Source organism: Quercus suber, unplaced genomic scaffold (genome assembly GCF_002906115.3).
Source record: "Quercus suber isolate HL8 unplaced genomic scaffold, Cork oak 2.0 scaffold_162, whole genome shotgun sequence".
Lineage (NCBI taxonomy): Eukaryota > Viridiplantae > Streptophyta > Magnoliopsida > Fagales > Fagaceae > Quercus > Quercus suber.
In genome coordinates, this window is record NW_027069623.1 from 710,953 (window position 1) to 732,260 (window position 21,308).

General features: G+C 34.6%; 2 protein-coding genes across 4 annotated transcripts; one reads left to right on the forward strand and one right to left on the reverse strand.

Annotated features, from left to right (window-relative positions):
* Positions 1–1,437: 1,437 nt before the first annotated feature.
* LOC112013919 (uncharacterized) lies at positions 1,438–13,091 on the reverse strand. 2 transcript variants are annotated; one of them, XM_024046300.2, is made up of 5 exons: positions 12,828–13,091; positions 8,337–8,425; positions 7,803–7,980; positions 3,159–3,229; positions 1,438–1,686 (listed from the first exon to the last, which is right to left on the reverse strand). In XM_024046300.2, the coding sequence occupies exons 1-4, from the start codon at positions 13,029–13,031 to the stop codon at positions 3,164–3,166; spliced, it is 537 nt and encodes a 178-aa protein (XP_023902068.2). In that variant the 5' UTR covers positions 13,032–13,091; the 3' UTR covers positions 1,438–1,686; positions 3,159–3,163. The 2 variants fall into 2 exon arrangements, with proteins under 2 accessions (XP_023902068.2, XP_023902067.2); XM_024046299.2 differs by lacking the exon at positions 1,438–1,686 and adding an exon at positions 2,410–2,634 and having other exon boundaries at positions 12,828–13,090.
* Positions 13,092–18,384: 5,293 nt separating this feature from the next.
* LOC112013918 (large ribosomal subunit protein uL3z) lies at positions 18,385–21,085 on the forward strand. 2 transcript variants are annotated; one of them, XM_065777729.1, is made up of 7 exons: positions 18,385–18,496; positions 18,696–18,795; positions 18,927–19,036; position 19,216; positions 19,375–19,679; positions 19,980–20,389; positions 20,616–21,085. In XM_065777729.1, the coding sequence occupies exons 2-7, from the start codon at positions 18,711–18,713 to the stop codon at positions 20,872–20,874; spliced, it is 1,170 nt and encodes a 389-aa protein (XP_065633801.1). In that variant the 5' UTR covers positions 18,385–18,496; positions 18,696–18,710; the 3' UTR covers positions 20,875–21,085. The 2 variants fall into 2 exon arrangements, with proteins under 2 accessions (XP_065633801.1, XP_065633800.1); XM_065777728.1 differs by lacking the exons at positions 18,385–18,496; positions 18,696–18,795; position 19,216 and having other exon boundaries at positions 18,929–19,036.
* The last annotated feature ends 223 nt before the right edge of the window (positions 21,086–21,308 follow it).

The window sequence follows — 21,308 nt, forward strand, 5'->3', positions numbered from 1 at the left end:
AAAAAAATATAAGAGTGACAAAGAAGGGGATAACAAATTATTCATTCATAAAAAAATAATAATAAATTAAAGATTTGCTAGAAAGTAGACAAATCTCAATATATGAAAAATCTAATCAAATAATCAATTACCATAAAAAAATGATCAATTGTTTTGCCTAGCCCAAAAAATCATGTTGTGTTTCTATTTATGTATATATATATATATATTATATGTTGTATAATAGTTTAATAATAGTTATATATATAAAATGTTATGTAGTATAATATATATTATTTTAATAAGAATTAAAGAAGAAAGAGGAGTCATACCGAGCCACCACTTCAATTAATGAAAACATCAAATTTGAACCACACACATGGTGCACGTTCTATTGGAAATTGGGGCAATGTAGACCAGTTCTCTGCTTCATAAACATCTAATGAGTAAAGAAAAAAGGAAAAAGAATAGTAAATCAAACTTAACTTTAACATAGTGATTAGTGAATTTGAAGTTGGAACGCAGAGAGAGGAAGAAACTGAGAATAGAGTCATAGATGGGCAGAGTTAATTACAGATGCGTGATATTGTAATTTTTTGAGGATAAAAAGAAAAATTACGTTACTTTGAAGATTGCTGCACATAGTCCCCTTCTTCAGTTCGGTCCAAAGTAAGTCATAGAAGTTTTGTAAGGATGAAGGAGGAAAAATTAGAGAAAAGAGAGGAAGGGGAGAAATATACATACATATATAAATATATATATATTTGTGATTTTGCGTTGATTTTTAGAGTTGGGTTAAAAAAAAATATTAGGATTTTCCGTGGGTCTGAGAAAGGAGATCCCTGTTTTGAGGAAGGAGATCTCTGTTGATTTATGGGTATGGTGGGTTTTGATTGAGGAATCTATGGGTATGGTGGGTATGGTGTCTTTAGATGCTTTGCCATGGGTCTGAGGAATCTTTATTAGTTTACCGTGGGTCCAAGCGTTGGGGGAGTTGGTAGAGAAGGAGCGTTAGGTTGGGAGAGCTAGTAGAAGGAGAGAAGTCAGAGCATGCATTTTGGAGAAAAAGAAGGCAGAATGTTAGCATGACCTTTGGGTTTTAGAAAAGTTTTATTTATTATTATTATTATTATTGTCGTACTAATGTGAAAAATTGTAAAATTGTATGAGTTTCAGAAGATTCAGTTTTATATATATATATATATATATATTAGTGATTGCAACTGAGTTTAAATCGTTACTTTTTTAACTTAATAGCTTAAAATTTTAATTCTTCTATCTATTTGTCTTATTAATTTATTGAGTTGAGTAATTCACTCCTTTCTTTTCTTTTCTTCTTACTAAATAAAATTCCTCACATGGTTTTTTTTTTTTTTTTTTCCTTGTTAAAGTAATTAGTCTTTTATCTAAGAAGCTAATTGGAAATCATGTATCCATCATCCTTGGACGCTGCTCCAATTCGGGACCACATACACCACCTGTAATGTATTAAGGTACAAATTGTTGCAATGTGATGTAGTTGGTCCAATAAAAACTCATCACCTCAATTAAAAATCCCACTCATCGCCGTCTCATTTAATTGCTAACAAAACCTACCAACCTAAGATAAGAATCAGAGTCTTCCTCCCACTCCATTAACCCTCCCTCTCTCTCTCTCTGTTCCGTAAACCACTGTTGAAGTTCTCACATCTTTTGGTGTCTCCTCTCCTGTCAAAGAAAAGGGCCCAGTATTAACATTGCTACTTTCCTGTATCACACAAACGTCCATCTCCTATTCCCCTGATCCGATAAATAGTTTTCCCAAAACAAAATACAAAAAATAGAACTACACATTGCCAGGAGTTTTGCCAAAGTATCAACATCAATATTGATTGCCCAAAACCCAATATAAAATTTAAATTTTAAAAAAAAAAAAAAAAAAAAACGTTTACAAACCAAATTTGATTAAAGAAAGAAAAAAAAAAATATATATATATATATATAGGTGGGATAAAAAATAATTTTAATTCTAAAGACACCAATACGGCGTCATTAATTGACTTAACGGAGCACCCCTAATGGAAATGGATGGGAAAACTGATTGATTTAAGTGGATTAGCCAAGTTAGTAGTCTAAAATGACAAATTCAAACTCAAAGACTAAAATAAGAATTAGACAAAGTTAACTGATGTAAATTGCATTTTTGCCTAGGTAATTAGATCTTGCACCAATGCTAAAAGAAGCTTTCAGACAGCCCAACTAGTAAACTATGTTTGGGGGAGTACTCATTAAATAACAAGCGCCAAAACTACAACTAGCCGAAATTATCAAAGCCACCCGTGATCATTGATCACACTAGGTTAATATGTAAATTTCCCGTGTCATCCAAAATAGAATATTAGATTTTTCTCATCAAAGTTCTACTTAAGTTTCAAATTCTGGTCAGATCCCTTAAGTTCCAAAATAATAATAATAATAATTTGTCATCAAAGTGTGTTTGACTTGGCTTAATTAATATGATCCAGAGTATCATGGTCGAAACTCATCATATTTTTCATTACATACCACTTAACAAAAAAATTGGGAAGGAAGTGCTAAAAGAAGGCTAGAGCAATCTTGCGTGCATTTCTTCATCAAATCCAGTACTCCAATCTAAGAGCTTCAATTTGTTGCTGACTGAACAAAAATGGAATAAAAAAGAAGAGAGTGGGAATGAAAAAGAAGAAAGAGCACAAAGTAGAAAAGCCCAAAGACAAAAACAACATAAGTGAAGTGAAGCTGTTACTGGTCCCTAAAGTTTCAAAAATAAGTGCTATTAATCTTTGAAATTTCAAAAATGGGTACTAATACTATTGCTTCGTTAGACACATAAACGAAGAAACTAATGGAAGTTGATGGAGAGACCAATAGCGCTCATTTTTAAACTTTAGAAACCAATAGCACTTAGCAGGTACATTGTAGGGACTAACAATGTATTTAAGTCCAAAAAAAAAGTGTCACTAAGTGTCCGTTTGGCACAAGCTGAAAATTTCAACTTATTTTTGCTACTATTCATGGGTCTCACTATACTATTCAGCTAACTTTTACCTTTATCTACAGTATTTTCAGCAAAAAGTTTTCAGTTTCAGCTAAATAAGTTGTTTCCTAATGGACACTAAGCTTTAGAAGCTTGATAAAAGAGGAAAAATAAAAGGTTTTACCTTAACTATTGCTTAACTTTTAGAGAGTTCTCAATCCGTTGGATGAGTTGATCTGCACTTAAAGCACCCTCCTGAAAATAATTAAACCAATACTTTTTAGAAGTTCAAAATCAACAATATAGATTTCACTAGTAGGCCATGAGAGAGAGAGATCAGTATCAAAGTTATATGGGGCTAATTATTTTATCAGTGGCTTAAATTGAACATAGGACTAGTAACCCAATATTCTCGGTAACTTTACATCCTACATAAAGGAAAGAAATCAATCCTAAGCGACAGACCTTCATTTGTCCAGACCATACTATTAAAAGAAATTACACAGTATGTCTTTCTTTTCCATAATTTTTTTTTTAAATGAAAGCTGAGATTACCAAATAAAAGAAAAAAATATTAAACTCTCTCCCAAAAAAGAAAAAAGGTTTAGTGTACATTTCACAGCTTTAAGAATGAAAGGAATTAGAACAATCACATTGACGTAACCAAGAAGTCATACAATTTCAGCAATGTCTAATATGTGGGACTGTACAACTATAAGGGCATGCATTGTGTTAGGCAGGTCTACGAAGAGCTTTAAGGCAAATAGGGCTCTCTGTGTGGTTTTTTAGGCCATTTGACAAAAAAATTTAAGACCTTTAAGGCTGGCTTTGAAAAAGCTCAAGTTTTAAAGCTTTTGTCATTTCTCACATAAAAAACTTTGGCAAAAATTCAATTTAGTCTCTTCACTTTTACTCCAGCCGTCAAATTAGTCCCTGAGGTTAAATTTTTGTCAATTTAATCCCTCACTTTGTCAAAAAGCATCAATTCCTTTCGTTAAAATCCAAAGGCTCTGTTTTAAGCTAATTTTTCACATTAAAAAAAATCACAAAATAAACATTTTCCCCTAAAACAAAAACCTGGCTTTCTCCTAGATTTTGGAACCAAAAACTAATCAGAAACCCATGGCCAAAAACACAAGTACTGACATTTGCCATCCTCCTCCCTCAACATTGCCATCGCCCATGTCTGCTTCCACTTTCCCCGGCTGCTGTTTACTCCTTGGCCAGTGTCACAGTTGCAGGTCTCAACCATGGATTATGACAATATTTGAGAGCATCTTGGGAATTATTACAGTACTTCATAAAAGCTAGCACTCTTGAACCGCAATGGTCTAGACATTTAAAGGATGAACACCCCCCCCCCCCACTCACAGAGAGATGGGAGAAAGGAGCAACTATACAAGATTCAATAATATTGATAGAAAACAAGGTGTAAGAAGATCTAATTTAACTAGTATTTTTCAAGGACAAGTCGAGTTTGTTTTGATATTATAGAATTAAATCCACCATTGTCACTTTTATAGAGTTGACGCCATGGATTAGTTTCTATAACTTTGACAGAGAAAATGAAGAAAACAAAATCCTGGAATAACATCTAAGAACAGAGCAGCAGAAAATGGAAAATTATAAATATTTAAGAAAACAGACCAGTTGCTGGAAGAATCAACCATACGGAACCTGAAAAATCTAACCATACCCAACCCAAGTCGAAAGGTCAACCACACCCAACTTCAATACCAAACTCCCATCAAACATCAAAGCAGATTTCAGGAAGAAAAAAAACGTAGAAGAATTATTTTTTGATAAGTAATGAAAATATTACTTAACTATCAAAAAAAAGTGTCACCCAACTATACAAGAAGTATACACTAGGGACAAGAACAATCAAACACACAAATTACAAGCATCCATCAAAGAATGAACAGAAAAAAAAATTGAATGACTGCCTACTACAGAAAACCAATCCAATAAAGTTTTGAAGAAGAAAGGTTTTAGGTCAAACATTGTCCTTTCAGAATCCTCAAAGCTCTGGTTATTTCTTTCCCGCCAAATGCACCACATCAAACAATGAGGAACAGCCTTCCAAATAACTCCATTACGATGTTGCCCAAACTTCCCTTCCAAACTGGCTAAAATTTCAACCACTGTCTTCAACATTACCCAATGAACACCATAAACCACAATTCCGTAGTAATAGGACAATGGATATGGAGGTGATTTACCGCTTCCCCATTGCTTTTACACATTAAACATCAATCTAAAATCCAAATTCTCCACTTCTATAAATTATCAATTGTCAAAATCTTCCCCAAACCTGCAGTCCAAACAAAAAAGCAACTCTAGACAGATCCTTAGGCTTCCAGATAGACTTCCAAGGGAAGGATTGATCACTTCTTTCGGTCAAACCCCGGTAATACAAACCAACTTCAAAACTTATTTTCTTAGCAGGCATCCAGCAAATTTATCCTTCCCAACTCCCCTCAATGAGACTCCATAAATACTTTCCATGAAATTGGATAAAGAATCCAATTCCCAATCTTGAATAGCTCTAATGAAACCCAAATCCCAATGTAGAACTCCATTGGAGAACTTCATAAGATCAGCCACATAAGCCTCCTCATTTCTATTTATAGAAAATAATTCTAAAAACACATTTTCAAAAGGGTGTCCCCACACCAAACATACTTTCAAAATTTTACCATAGACCCAACCCCCACCTCAAACTGAATTTATTGAGAGAATGTAGGCCAGCCACGACTAATGGACTTCCACAAACTCACTCCATAAGGAGCGGTGACAGGAATAGAACACTAATCTCGCCCGCCATGACCATATTTAATCCTTATCACTCTCCTCCACAATGCCTCTCACTCATTACTAAATCTCCATAGAAATTTTCCCAACAAAGCTTCATTAAAACGTCTTAAATTTCTAATAGCCAAATTCCCAGACTGAAGAGGAGCACAAACTGTAGTCCATTTCACCAAGTGATTTTGATTCATCCCCAAACCACTTCAAAGAAGATTCTGTTGAAGTTGTTCAATGTGGTTTGCAACATCCACTAGAATAGGAAAAAGAGAGACAAATAGGTTGGTGGATTAGATAACATACTCTTTACTAAAGTAACTTCTCCCCTAGAGAGAGATACAACCATTTCCATCTTCTAATCTCCTTTCCACCATCTCAATAATTGGATTCCAAATTGACTCCTCTTTGGATTTAGCACCCAAAGGAAGGCCTAAATATTTCATCAGGAGTGAACCTTGCTTGCACCCTAACACATCAACCAACTCCACTATATTTGGAACCACACCCACGGGGACTAATTATGACTTAACCACACTAACTCCAACATGAGACTCACTGCCTTATCCAACATTTTACTAAAAGCATCCATGACAATGACAAAAAACAATGGAGATAAAGGATCACCTCGTCTTATGCCCCTAGAGCTCTCAAAGAACCCACAAGGAGCTCCATTGATTAGGATAGAGAATTTGACTATCAAGATGAAAAACATAACCCATCTTTTCCATTTATTTGGAAACCACAATGCTCTAACGTATAAATAAGAAAGCCCCAGTTCACATGATTATATGCTTTCTCCACATCCAACTTACAAAAAAACCCTAGGAACTCCTAATTTTAGTCTACTATCCAAGAATTCGTTAGCAATAAGAACAGAGTTTAAAATCTACTTTTCCTAAAAAAAGGCATTTTGAGATTCAAAAATAATGTCCCCAACACCATTTCAACCTGTACACCCCCAATCAATCTAATAGGCTAAAAATCTCTCAATTCCACTGCATCTGATTTTTTAGGAATCAAAGAAATAAAAGTGGTATTCAAACTTTTATCAAACTAAGCATTATCGAAAAAGTACTGAAAGACTTCTAGAAGATATGCTTTAGTAATGTTCCAGCAAATTTGAAAGAAGGCCATGAAAAAACCATCGGGTCCAAGAGCTTTGTCGCCATTAAAATCCTTTAACATCCCAAAAATCTCTCCTTCGTCAAACAACTGTTCCAACCAGCCAGCCTTATCCCTAGCAATCTTGGAAAAATTCAGCAATTCAGCACGCCCAGATGGGGGAGATGGGTCTTATCTTCGGTGTATAAATTTTTATAAAACCGAAGAATCCCATCTTCAATAACTTCCTGATTTGATGTCAACACCCCATCAATTTTTAGATGGCCAATAGTGTTGTTTCTTCTATTTGAGATAGCCATACAGTGAATGTAGACACTGGTACTAACATGTTTTTCAGTTGTGGGTTTCTGATTATTTTTGGGTCCCGATTTGGGAGAAAGCCAGGTTTCTTGTTTTAGGAAAAAAAATGTTTGTTTTGCAACTTCAAGTGAAAAATCAGTTTAAAAAGGCACCATTCATGGTACCAATCAACCGGATTTTAACGGAAGGACGACATTGACTTCCTTGACAAAATGAGAGACTGAATTGACAAAAACTAAATCTATTGAACTAATTTGACAATTGAAGTACTTATTAAAAAAAAAAAAAATTTGACAATTGAAGTAAAAGTGAAGCAACTAAATAGAATTTTAGCTAAAAAATGTTTTATCAGTTTGGTTACCAACTGGGTGTGACAGATTTGAATCACTTTATGATTGTAGTTAGCCAAATGCTAACAGTTTTTCAATTGAAGCTCTTAATTGCTAAAGTTCTATAACTAAAATTCTACTTCCTATAGTAATCCCAATTGGTCACTAAGACGAGACTTCTATGCATTTTCACAAGCTAAAGCACTGATAACCTCAAGATATACAAAGTACTTCCACATGAGAGCAAGAGAGATGCAAATTCAACTCACAAAGCGATCATACGGTTCTCCGTCCTTAAATATGATGAATGTAGGCAATGCTTCTATTTTGTATTTATTAGCAATGCTAGGGTACTTCTCAGTGTCAATCTTCACCACCTGGATCGTATCTTTCAGCTGAGTACTGACTTCATTGAGGATGGGAGCCATGAATTGACAAGGACCACACCTGCAAACCAGAGAGTCATTAATTTTTCAGTTTTAAATTTATATTGTCCTGCTCAATATTTTCAAACCTAGAGGTCACTCAGAACAAGCAATTCCTGAACTACCTCACCATAATGAATAGCATATAGGGTGAAATTTTACCATCTCCATTACAAATAAAGTTCTACTCACAGACAAACGCAGTTTTACAAACTTTAGAATGCAAAAGCTTATACAGCTTTCCAAAGAAGTGATTTGCACATTATCATTTCATGTGATAGAATAGATTCAGACCTCAACTCAGCCTCTGATCCTTCTTAGGCAAAATATGAAAAAAAATAAGAAAATAAAAGTACAGATAAGTTGGGAAGAACATACCAGGTCGCATAGAAGTCAACCAATACAGGTTTGTCAGAATTGGTCAGCAAATCATCAAAGGTGGAAAATGTTTGCTTCTTGGCTTTGACCTACAAGAAAAATTTGTGGGACAAAAACTATTTACTTTATGGCAAACAAGTATTAAAAAAAAAAAATTTATTAATAAAAGTTTTTCGTTATCTATCAAAAAAAATTGAACATACAAAAAGAGACTTTTATAAGACTGCACACTTTCCAGCAGTGGCCTTCAAGGCCACCACCGCTTCCAAGGCCATGGCCACCTCTACCAAGAAGCTGATGCCGTGGGTCATGGCTTCAAAAATTTCAGGCCAAAGGGTTCATTTATGCTGGACCCAACTGGGTTTATGGCCTACGCGGCCTAGCTTGTGGTAAGGGTAGTGGAGAGAATTGAGGAGGCAGTCAGCTCTACCATGACCAGGAAATGGAGACTTAAGGGAGATAATGTGTAATTCGTGTTTGTGATTATCAAAAAAAATAAAAACCTACTTTGTATGTGGTAACAGAGAGTTATTAAGAAAGAGAAGGTCAGTAATTTCAAGATAAGTGACAATTTTGGAAATTAAGCAAATGACAACATGGTCACTAGCCTATTTTTAACCGTTAGATTTAGTTGAAATCAATTGTCTAAAATAGGGGTAACTCTTGTGAAGTTACACCAAGTGTAACTTGAAATCATCTCATATATATATATATATATATTCTTTGAAAGAGAAAACAAAAAGACTGAATTCTTACAACTTTCAAAAATAGGAAAATTTATAAAGATAAAAAAGAAGAAGAAGAATGGATAGACCAGAAGGGCAGCATCCTCAAAAGAACCTTCACTTATAGCATATTTGAGGGCATGCCAAATCGATGAACACAGGATGCTTACAAGAAGTTAGCCTAAAAAACTACATTACTCAATAATTACATCAAAAAGAAAGATAATCAATGAAATCTACACTATATCATGCATCCATGATGCCATGGGTCTGCAACCACTCAAACAATGACCTCAAAAACAACGAATTAACAAATGGTCAACGTTTTCACAATTACTTTTACATATACAACACAAATCCACTAAGATTATATCTCATTTAATAATATTCTCAATGGTAAATAATTTTTTTGCCTAAAGCTATTTTAATTTATTTTTTTGATAAGTAAGTATAAGTATTATTAAAAATGGACCACTTTTTACAAAAAAACATAAAGCAGCCAAAAGATACAAAAGAAGCAGAAATTATATACAAGAAATAAGCGAGTCTACAAACAACAAGAGAGAATCACTAGATGTGAGTCCCCAAACCCGAAACCAATTAAATAAGGTGCCAACAAAGCAGGCTAGCAACTAATTAACTGAAATCTCCACATCCTCAAAAGTGCGATTGTTAAGCTCTCTCCAAATACACCACATCAAACAAAACAAAATCAAATTCCAAATTCCGGATGAGTGTTTCCCCCACAAATTCTGCCAACCAAAAAGAAGATCAATTACCTTTTCTAGGGAAAACCCAAGCGATCCCAAAGGTTTTAGGACAAAACACCACATCTGATATGCCTTCTCACAATGACAATAAATGATCCACAAATTCTTTGCTACCCCTACACATACAACACCAATCTACAATAGTGAAACCTCTCCTCCTCAAATTATCACTAGTGAGAATCCTCCCCCAAGCTGCAGTCCAAACAAAGAAAGAAACCTGTCCAACTACCTTGGCCTCCCAGCTACCCTTCCAAGGAAAAATGACTGAAGATGAACCTCTTAGTGCATTTTAAAACGAGCAAATATCAAATACCCCTTTCTTCTTTGGCACCCACCACATAAGATCCCCATCCTCACTAACAGGAGAATTAGACTCCAAAATAAGAAGAAAGTCCACCTCTCCAAAAGAATCTAACATCCCATATCCTCCTCTCCCCCACCCCTTGCCTAATTAAATAAGATTCAACCAAAGCCTTCTTATCAATAACAATATCATATAAAAACAGGTAGGCCTCTTTCAAAGGTTGATCACCGCAACAATAATCATGCCAAAACTTCACCTAATTCCCCACCCCAACCTTGAACCAGGTAAAGTGACTAAAAACTTCCCAACCCTTCTAAATACTCCTCCCCAATTTTGAATGTCATCCCCCCCACTCCTTCCCATATTTTCTTGCTACCAAGTGCCTCCAAAGCCATGACTCCTCATTCCCAAACTCCACAACCATTTCCCTAATAAGGCTTTGTTAAAGGTGGTAATCTTCCTTATCCCTAAGCCACCAATAGGCATGGGGTACAAGCCTGAAGCTATTTCCCACAAAGAAAGCAACTTTCTTGGGCACCTTACATTTCCAAAAACTCTTCCAGGGGAAATTTTTAACCATTATATCCTCTTAGCGCTTCATAAAAAGAACTAACTAGTAATCCTCCACCTCAAACAATCCTTCACCCCAATTGACTGTACAAACCTGATGTTCTATGAACGATTGCCCCCTTCATCCATTGTGATACAAGGAAATAAATTCCCATGCAATTTCTAGAGAAAGAGAGAGAGAAAGAGAGGAAAAATCACCTCAATCTTTAACTCAAAAAGTAATCTGAATTTTATCATCAACAAGAATGGCATGCTGGAATTTTTTAAAGCATGACTTTTAACAAGTTCCTAAAATCTAGCACATGATGTGCCATGTAACCAACTTTCCCTCCAAAATTTGAAATGTTGCAATTAACACTACATCACAAAACATAGGGGCCAATTGGACTCCAAGTGACACTTGGCCATGCCATGTCACTCCATATTCTCACATGGCACATGCTGCCTGTCACCCCCATGCCACGTCATCATTCACTATACATGCATTAGACTACATTACATTTTCCCCACCTAAGAATGTACAAAAGCATCCTTTTCCAAAGCAATATAATGCAAAAGCATCTAAGACTAAAACTAACAAGACCCATTAGGTTGTTTTGTTTAGCCCGTTGCTATAGTACTTTATTTCTCTATGTTATGTTTTATCTATTATCATGTTTTTAGCATTTTAAAAGATTGTATGCCTAGCTTGTAACTTCTGATGAATTTAATCAATTATCCCAAAAACCTAAGTTGTTAGGAAAAGAATGAATTTAATCACTTAACCATTATTCTAACACTACCCCTCATGTGTGGGTCCAAACTCCCCCTTAATAAGTGGGGCCAAACACATGAGATTTATAACTTTTTAAATGGGAGGTAGACCAGAGACAAGGTTCAAACTCAAGCACTACTCTGATACGATGATAAATTATCAATTATCGTAAAAGTTTAACCTGTTAAGAAATAGTGAATTTAAACCACTTAATCATTATTCTAAAAGGATAGTCAGGGTTTAATTGTTCTATGTAAGATCAAGGGCTAGGATTCTAAGGTTTCAATACGCCATTATAAATAGCCTCTCTTGAGTTATCATAAGTTGCCTTTTATTATCTATTATATAAAATTCCATATCTAAATATTTCTTGGGCTTTTTCAACCTTTGTTCCAATTTCAGTTCTATTACTTTTTCTTTGCAATTATCTTGTTTGTTATTAGAATTTCTTCTTAAATCATTTGAAAACAACAATTTGCTTCAAATGTGGCATCTTTTGGTTGGTTAATATTAGATCTACACTACATCTAAATTTACCGCATCACAATAGAAACAACTTTCAATCACAAACCCTTGGATAAATGTGAATTATTGGGCCGTTCAATTGATGGTTCCAAAAAGCAATCCATGGCTCTATTTTGTGCAACTGAAATAGAAGGAAGAAATTAGTAGAGTTTGGCAGTACCACGTATAGTTATTTCAGCTCTTAAAGGAATCAGGGCATCCTTTAATTTTTTTTTTTTTTTTTTTTTTTTTTAAATTGAAAAGGTGGAATAAGCGGGAATTTGGGGTGTGTGGGAAATTTTGAAAAAGGGGAAAGGCTAGCTGTAGGAAGAAATTTCTTAAGGACAAAAATTGATTATCTTTATGGCTAAAGAAAGAGGGGCAGATAATAACACCAAGGAACAGGAACAGCATGGCTTGGCTAATCACATCAGATGTGTGGATGTGGATAGGACAATTTATAATGACTCTTCAAGGTGCCATAAACCCAAAAATCCTAGGTTTGATCCATCCCCACTAAGACTAATACACGGTTATGGCAGAGAGGTCTATACTCTATACTATTACCAAGAGTGGGTTGTCCTTATAATATTATCTATTTAGACAACTTTCTCTCAAGCCCATAACGTTCAATCTTGGTAATTTGAGCTTACACTATGATCAAAAACCGTAGCCTGTGTGAATTATAACTGGAGCTGCCTATAATTAAAATAAATAATAATAAAAAAAATGGGAAAGCATTTGGGAAAAAGAACATTCAAGATTATTATTGGTAAAAGAAGCACTGACATATGTTGAAATCTAAGAAAAGAAATCATAGAAATGAAATAAATAAGATTAAAGAAGCATGAGAAGAAGGGTTACCAGAGGAAGGAGTCGAGGGCGTGAGGGAGAGGGAGAGGGAGAGGGAGAGCAGACCCAAGTGATTGGAAGTCGCTGTAAAGGAAATTTCAGAGAAGACGAATTCGAAAAAGAAGAAGAAGATGAAGCTGCTGCTGCTGCAAACAAATTATTATATTTTGAAGAAGGAATCGTAGATGATGATGATGCCCAAACGGAGACCGCCATTGCCTTCTCTCTACTATCCTCTGTTTGGGCTTTGGACAGGAAATAAAAAATATGTATCTATCTTTTTATTTTATTTTTTTTTATTTTTTTTTAGTGTGCGGCTGAAGTAGTACGTGTTACTAACCAACGGTCCAACACTATCCATCTTGATTTTGCCCACTTGCCACTGGAAAAAATTGCAAATTAACTCCAACTCCCAAACAATTTTGTTAGTTGACGTCGTTTTCAAAATATTTAGAAAACTAATATCTCGAGAGTGTAAGACTCAATTCTGGTGTGCTAAATCGAGTATAATGAACTCGATTTCAAGTTTTCAATGACCTTAAAATCGAGCCTATAGAGCTCGAGTTCAGTATTGCAAAAAGAAGAATCTGACTAAGTGAAGAAAAAGAAGAAGAAGTGAAGAAAAAGAAGAGGAAGAATCTAACGGGATGGAGGATTTGACCGAAGAAGAGGAACCCCACGATCAAAAAAATTAAATTAAAAAAAAATACCTAGAAGAATTTGACTAAGTGAAGAAGAAGAAGAATCTGACGAACCGAAGAAGAACAAAGAACCCCACGATAAAAAATAAATAAATAAAACCCAAATCCAAACCAAACCCACAGTAGCTTGATTTCTGGGTTGGGTTTGATTTTGTTTCTGGGTTTGTCTCCAATTTCTCTCTACTTGATTTTTGGGTTGGGGCTTGATTTCTAAGCTTTAGAGAATTCGAGTCTTTAAGACTCGATTTCCACTAGAAATTGAGTCCTTTATACTGATTTAGCACACCAAAATCGATTCTTACACACTCGAGCTATTAGTTTCTTAAGTAGTTTGGAAACAATGCTAACTAACGAAATTGTTAAGGGATTGGTGTTAGTTTGCAATTTTTTCCCTTCCACTTAACTACTTTCCTTGTCTCTGTCTAATCTAATGTTGAGGGTTTTTTTTCCCCCCTAAAGCCATGTGGTATAATTTGGTGAATAAGGTCTTTTACCCAAAAAAAAAAAATGTGAATAAGTTAGGTCATATCTATAATAGTGTTCGCATCAATCCATCTAAAATTTTCTGTCTATTTTAGTATAAGAACTTACTTTTTCTTTTTTTTCTTTTTTTTTTTTTTTTTTGATAGAAGAATTTACTTTTTCTATCCTACATCATCGCTTTTTAAAAACACGCATATCAATTTATCTATTATACACTCCAATTTATTTAAATAATAATTTTTATTCTTTTCTCTCTACTTGATTTTTGGGTTAGGGCTTGATTTCTAAGCTTTAGAGAATTCGAGTCCTTTATACTGATTTAGCACACCAAAATCGATTCTTACACACTTGAGCTATTAGTTTCTTAAATAGTTTGGAAACAGTGCTAACTAACGAAATTGTTAAGGGATTGGTGTTAGTTTGCAATTTTTTCCCTTCCACTTAACTACTTTCCTTGTCTCTATCTAATCTAATGTTGAGGGTTTTTTTTCCCCCTAAAGCCATGTGGTATAATTTGGTGAATAAGGTCTTTTACCAAAAAAAAAAAAAAGTGAATAAGTTAGGTCATATCTATAATAGTGTTCACATCAATCCATCTAAAATTTTCCGTCTATTTTAGTATAATAACTTACTTTTTTTTTTTTTATAGAAGAATTTACTTTTTCTATCCTACATGATCGCTTTTTAAAAACACGCATATCAGTTTATCTATTATACACTCCAATTTATTTAAATAATAATTTTTATTCTTTTATTAATATCTCTCTCACTTTTATTAATATATCATGGGGATTCTAGCATTTTGCCCTTATTTTTTAAAAAATTTAGCAATATGTCCCTGTTTTGAAACTATTTAGGTTCATGCCCCTGTTTTGATACTCGATTTTCTCAAAATCGAGTTTCAATGTAAAACTCGATCTTTAGAAAATCAAGCATGGGGCGATCAAACTTTAAAAATATTAAAAAAAAAAAAAAATTGCATGGAACTCGAGTTCCATTTAAAACACCACTATAGGACTAACTAAACGTAGCTATAGGTATGGGGCAATCAAACTTAAAAAAAAATAAAAAATAAAAAAATTAAATTAAATTAAAATTAAATAAAAAATAAAAACTTGCATGGAACTCGAGTTTATGGAGCTCGAGTTCCAGTTAAAACGTCATGAACTCGAGTTCCATTTAAAACGTCACTATAGGACTCCCTGAACACATCTATAGGTATGGAACTCAAGCTCTATGAACTCGAGTTCTACAAATTTTTTTTTTTTTTATAAGTTTCATTTAGCATAACTCGATTTTAAACCAATTGAGTTTTTTTTTATTGAAACTCGATTTTATCATCTTATCTCAATATGTCATCTTATCTCAATATATCATCTTATCTCACGGTCTTTCTCTCAACTCCAACTCTGTCTCTCCCCCCTCAACTCTCTGCTTCTCTCATTCCCAAACCCAAACACTCACACACGAAGGCAATAGCAGCAAATCAAGTTGTAGCGGTGATAGATCCGGAGATTTTTCCTTTGGGTTTTCGTATGGATTTTTCGTTGAGTTTGGTTTGGTTTTGATTTGATTTTGGTTTAAGATGGATTTTTCGGTGGTGATTGGGTGGTACTCTCCTTCTTCTTATTCTTCTTCTTCTTTTGGTGGGCTGCTTTGAAAGTAGTTGGGTGGTTTCCTTCTTCTTCTTTTGGTTGGTTGCTGTGAAATGGGTTATGGTGGAGTTGGGGTTGCGGTGATGGTAGCGATGGTGGTTGGGTGGTGTTGGGTTGGTGTTTTTCTTTTTCTTCTAGGTTGTTGTAGAGGTTAGGAAGAGGGAGTCTCTATCAAGAACAATGGCGACAGAAAATAAAATAAAACCTAATGTTATAAACAACTACAATGACTATGTAAATATACACAGTTATTGTAGCAAATATGTATATTTACATATTTATACACCCATTGATGTGGATAGTTTTAGGGCAAAATTGTGTAAATTTCACTACTTTTTCTATTTTGGAAGCACTAATGTGAATGCTCTAATTGCTTGTGTAAATCTTGTTACACAGCCAAAAAAGGGTATTTGTAATAAGGTGTGTATAATAAATACCACCCTCATTGCTATGTGGAGTAGTTTATCAGTTGTGCTCAAATAATAGTCATCCCCTCTTGTTAAGGTTAGCTTTGTCTTCCTTATAGTTTTTGCTCCTCCCCTTCAGTAGGATTGATCTTTTCGGCTTCACTTTACACACCTACCTCACTTCTTACAATTAAAAGATATCATCAATTATCAATCTTCACCCTTGTCCTATCCTTAACACTCTTAGTTGATTTCTTTTTACCTCATTTGTCATTCTCATCTTTTTTCTCCCTACCTTTTTGGCACTTAATTACTCCCCAATTTAGGTGATGGGGAAACACCTTAGGGATTGCTTTCATGCAAAAACATACTTGGCTTATTTTGTGAGAAAATATATTTGTGCAAGAGGTTGGAGTTTTGGTGAAACAATGGGCATGGTGCAAGTTTAGGTGCCAAAAATACATTCGAGATAGCTATCATGCAAAACAAGTCAGACTTATTTCATGCAAAAATACCTCCAAGTCAATCTTTTCACACGAAATAAGAGGTTGGACAAGCTTGCTGCAAGTTTAGGTACCAAAAGCACCTTAGCCCTTGGGAATAGCTTTCGAGCTTAAGCAAGTATGGCTTATTTGATGTGAAATACCAACGAGTCAAGATTTTCACACTAAATATGAAATCAAAGTTTTTGTGAGAAAGGAACCTGGTGCATGTTTAGGTGTTGAAAACACCCTAGGGATAGCCTTCGTGGGAAAAAAATTGGGTTTATTTTGTATGAAAATATCTTCCAGTCAAGCTTTATGTACAAAAGAAGCGGTCAAAGTTTTGGTGTGAAATAATGCATAGTCAACACTCATATTTACTCATCATCAATAAAATAATAAGAATCAAATCAAACCAACACAGTTTTAGTTTTTTTTTTTTAAATGAGCAAATTGAAATTACCGGAATGAGCAAGAATCACTAATCGGAATGGGCTGAAATTACTTCAAATTTAGCCCCGTGGACGCTCCAAAAAATTAAATAAATCCCTCTATTTCTTCCCAAGTTTCCACATTGGGTGCTTTGGCAACGTGTTCATGTGTGCATGTGTTTTTGGGGTGAGTGAGTCTCTTTTCATAATTTTTCTAAAGAGTCGCCACCAATCACTAGTTTTGTATTATGTGTGATTCGTCTCCTATTTGTCTAATTTGTTTTAGTTACCTAGTTAACTAAAATCCAATTTGAGGGTCATTAGTTAATTAAGGTAAACCAGTGTCTCGAACCAAAGATTCTTGGATACAGAAACTCGGTCATGGGTGGGTAAGGTGTTAGGCACCCCACACCACATACCCAAAGGATAGTACCTCATTTTAAACTAATCTCAACATTTATGTTTTAGAAAACAAATTAAACACTTGACATTTTGATTTTGAAAATGTTTTGTACAAACAATATACGTACATATCATGTGAGTATTTTATTTATGTATAATGTGAATGTTTATTGCAAGGAGTATATACAAACAAAACATGTAAATAATATATATGTATATCATGTGAAAACTATATTACAAAATTGAAAGAATTTCAATGTATATATAATTAACATGTGAATATTATTATACTTTCTACATATTTACCATGTGAGGAAAGATTTCACCTTATGCATTTAAGCCCATTTTATTCTCCAATTTTTTATTCTCATGCATAAACACAATGAACCAAAAGTTATTACTGAAAAGGGGAGGGGGGATATGTTAGCTTGATGGGAGTCTAATGATTCAATGGAAGTGTATCATAGATACATAACAAACCTCTTTAAGAAAATGTCATTTGGAAGGAAAGATTCAAAAGCAATTCTATGTAAAAAAAAATTATTCACATTTGAAAAGATAAATGTTTTCTTTGGAAAACCTTATGACATTTTTTTGGGGAAAAGGTTTGTTTTAAAATAAGGGTTATACTTTGGGAAAAGAGTTTTCTGAAAAGAGGCTTCTCTTGAATTTTTTTTTTAATTTTTATATATAAAAAAAGGGGATTTGATGAGAATGTTCAAAGAGACAACAATTTTAAAAGAAAAGGGTTTTGATTAAATGGAAGTGTAAATTTAGACAATAGCAAGTTTGCAAATTTACAAATTTACACATTTTTAACTTGACTGATATAAGTGATTTTAGAGTAAAATTGATACTTTTAAAATATATATATATATATATATATATATATATTGCATTGTAAGATACAAAGGGTTTAAGCTGTTCCCCTAAAAAAAAAACTAAAGAAAAAGAAAAAAAAGAAGAGAGGAGGTAATTAGTGGGTAGCTAAATAGAATATGAAAAAAGCAGAGGGATTTCGTGTAATTAGAGAAAAGGCATATACTACTATAAAGACGAGAGGTAGGGTTTAAGTGCAAAGTCTGGAGCCCGGTGCAGTCGCCGCAAGCGGGAAGCTCAGGTAATCTCTCTCTCTTTCTCTCGCTCTTTTCCATTTCCTAAGCGACCAAACGTAACAACATATATGATATAATGTTTGAGTTTATAGCTTATTATTATTTTGCTTTTCAACTAATAAATAACATAACATGGTACTATTTTCAAAGCAAGCTGGCTAAAAAAGATGAAATGGGTTTTTGCTGTTTGTGGGTGTGTGCTAGGAGGAGGAGGAGAGAATGTCTCACAGGAAGTTTGAGCACCCAAGACATGGGTCCCTTGGATTTCTTCCAAGGAAGCGAGCTGCTCGTCACAGGGGAAAGGGTATTCAATCTAATTCTTCATATTCCTTTTCTTCTTCTTCTTCATTTTTTTTTTCGGTGATTTAGTAGCAGTATTGCTTTCTTTTTCTACTATTTATTTATTTATTTATGCTTTTTCTATTTGTTGGTCAGTGAAGGCTTTTCCTAAAGATGACCCAAGCAAGCCTTGCAGGCTTACTGCCTTTTTGGGCTACAAGGCTGGGATGACTCACATTGTCAGGGAGGTCGAAAACCCGGATCAAGTGAGCTATTTCTTATTCTTTAACCTGTCACTTTTATATTATATGATAATGTAATGAAGCTTTCTCAGTTTGTTTTTTTAGTAGATTGATTTTTTAATAGTGGGGTCGTATATATTCATTAAAAAAAATGGTGGAAGATCTACCTAACTATCACTGATGGTTACTCTAAAATGTTGCAGAGTGTTTGGATAGATACTGTGATGAATTTTCATTTGTCTATATTTTGTTCTGTTTGTGTTTTTATTTATAACATTTATATTTGAATTTCCCATATGGTTATTTTTCCATCATGCAGTTTTTATTATTTTATCTGATCCTTGTGCGTTAATTATTTTTAGAACTTCACAAGAAGGAGACTTGTGAAGCTGTTACTGTTGTTGAGACTCCTCCAATGGTGGTTGTTGGAGTTGTGGGCTATGTGAAGACTCCGCGTGGCCTTCGCTCACTGAACACTGTGTGGGCTCAGCATCTGAGCGAGGAGCTGAAGCGGAGGTTCTACAAGAATTGGTGCAAGTCTAAGAAGAAGGCTTTCACAAAATACTCAAAGCAATATGAATCTGAAGAAGGGAAGAAGAGTATTCAAGCACAGCTGGAGAAAATGAAAAAATACGCAACTGTTATTCGCGTTTTGGCGCACACTCAGGTACCAACTTCTCGCTTATCAAATTGGTACATATATATTAGTGAAACCATGTCAAGAAATGCTATACAATATCATTAGAAAACATATTGGGTTTCCATCGGATGCTACAAAAAATCCAAATATGAAGTTCAGGAACCTTGGCAAAGAACATATATATATGGAAACCCAATCTGCTGTATGATAATATTTTATTACATTTCTTCATTTGACGTTGTTTCATTAATTGCTTGTTTTGTTGTTTCATTGACCTTCATATGGTCCTAGACTAACAAATGAGTGCTTATGGATGATCTGTCACAGATTAGGAAAATGAAGGGATTGAAGCAGAAGAAAGCACACCTGATGGAAATCCAGGTCAATGGTGGAACTATTGCTCAAAAAGTGGACTATGCATACGGCTTCTTTGAAAAGCAAATCCCTGTGGATGCTGTTTTCCAGAAGGATGAAATGATTGACATCATTGGGGTGACAAAGGGTAAAGGTTATGAAGGTGTTGTCACACGTTGGGGTGTCACCCGCCTTCCACGCAAGACACACAGGGGTCTGAGGAAGGTGGCATGTATTGGTGCCTGGCATCCAGCTAGAGTCTCATTCACAGTTGCCAGGGCTGGTCAGAATGGGTACCACCACCGTACTGAAATGAACAAGAAGATCTACAAGCTCGGCAAGACTGGGGTGGAGTCACACACTGCTTTAACTGAATTTGACAGGTTAGTTACTTGTTTCCGTGAACGAATTTTTAATATCAGAAAACAACAAATTGGTGCCACTGTTTTTTTGTCAAAAACTTCTTGGCCTTAATTTCCAATGGTGATATTTGATCTTCTATTTGGAGGTATTTAAGTTGTAGGAATTCAATTTGAATTATGTCTTACTGGCTGCTGTTTGTAACACTTGATAACGTTGACTCATTTATTGGGTTGGGTAATGAATCAGGACTGACAAAGACATTACTCCTATGGGTGGCTTCCCTCATTATGGTATAGTGAAGGATGATTATATTATGATCAAGGGATGCTGTGTTGGACCTAAGAAGAGGGTTGTTACACTTCGCCAGTCTCTGCTCAAGCAAACATCTCGTCTTGCACTTGAGGAGATCAAACTCAAGTTCATTGACACTTCCTCAAAGTTTGGCCATGGCCGTTTCCAGACAACTCAAGAGAAACAGAAATTCTATGGACGGGTCAAGGCTTAATGATACAAACTTGTCAGGGATTTTTGATCATCAGGTTAATTTTGGCTATCTGTTTATGTGTATGCAATTATTCTTCAGAACAAATGTCTGGTATTGTTATTTTTTCCTTTTGTTTGACATGAGGATTTGGAAGTCTTTTGTCAAGTTTTGTTTTATTGAGATACCTTAGATTTCAAATAATTAATGCTGCTTCAGAATTTTGGTTTTAGTATTACCTGGGTTTTTATTCATCACGTTCTTTTCAAGTTGGTGCATACTAATAGGTGCACACTTTGTATCTGCTGTGGTTGGATATTGACATTTAGTTTTTGAGACCCTATTTTCTTCATTTAGCACTTCATTTTGCCTAATCAGAAACACACAGTTTTTCAGCAAGTAACACCCGAAAATGTCTGGTTGACTTGGAAGTATGGTTTGATTATTCGGTGTTTGCT

Coding starts and splice junctions, on each gene's coding strand:
- LOC112013919 (XM_024046300.2), bottom strand. CDS start 13,031: ATGGCGGTCTCCGTTTGGGCATCATCATCATCTACGATTCCTTCTTCA. Junction 8,426..12,827: donor GCCCTCGACTCCTTCCTCTG/GTAACCCTTCTT, acceptor TTTTTCTTGTAG/GTCAAAGCCAAGAAGCAAAC. Junction 7,981..8,336: donor GTTGACTTCTATGCGACCTG/GTATGTTCTTCC, acceptor TCTGGTTTGCAG/GTGTGGTCCTTGTCAATTCA.
- LOC112013918 (XM_065777729.1), top strand. CDS start 18,711: ATGTCTCACAGGAAGTTTGAGCACCCAAGACATGGGTCCCTTGGATTT. Junction 19,680..19,979: donor GCGTTTTGGCGCACACTCAG/GTACCAACTTCT, acceptor GATCTGTCACAG/ATTAGGAAAATGAAGGGATT. Junction 20,390..20,615: donor GCTTTAACTGAATTTGACAG/GTTAGTTACTTG, acceptor GTAATGAATCAG/GACTGACAAAGACATTACTC.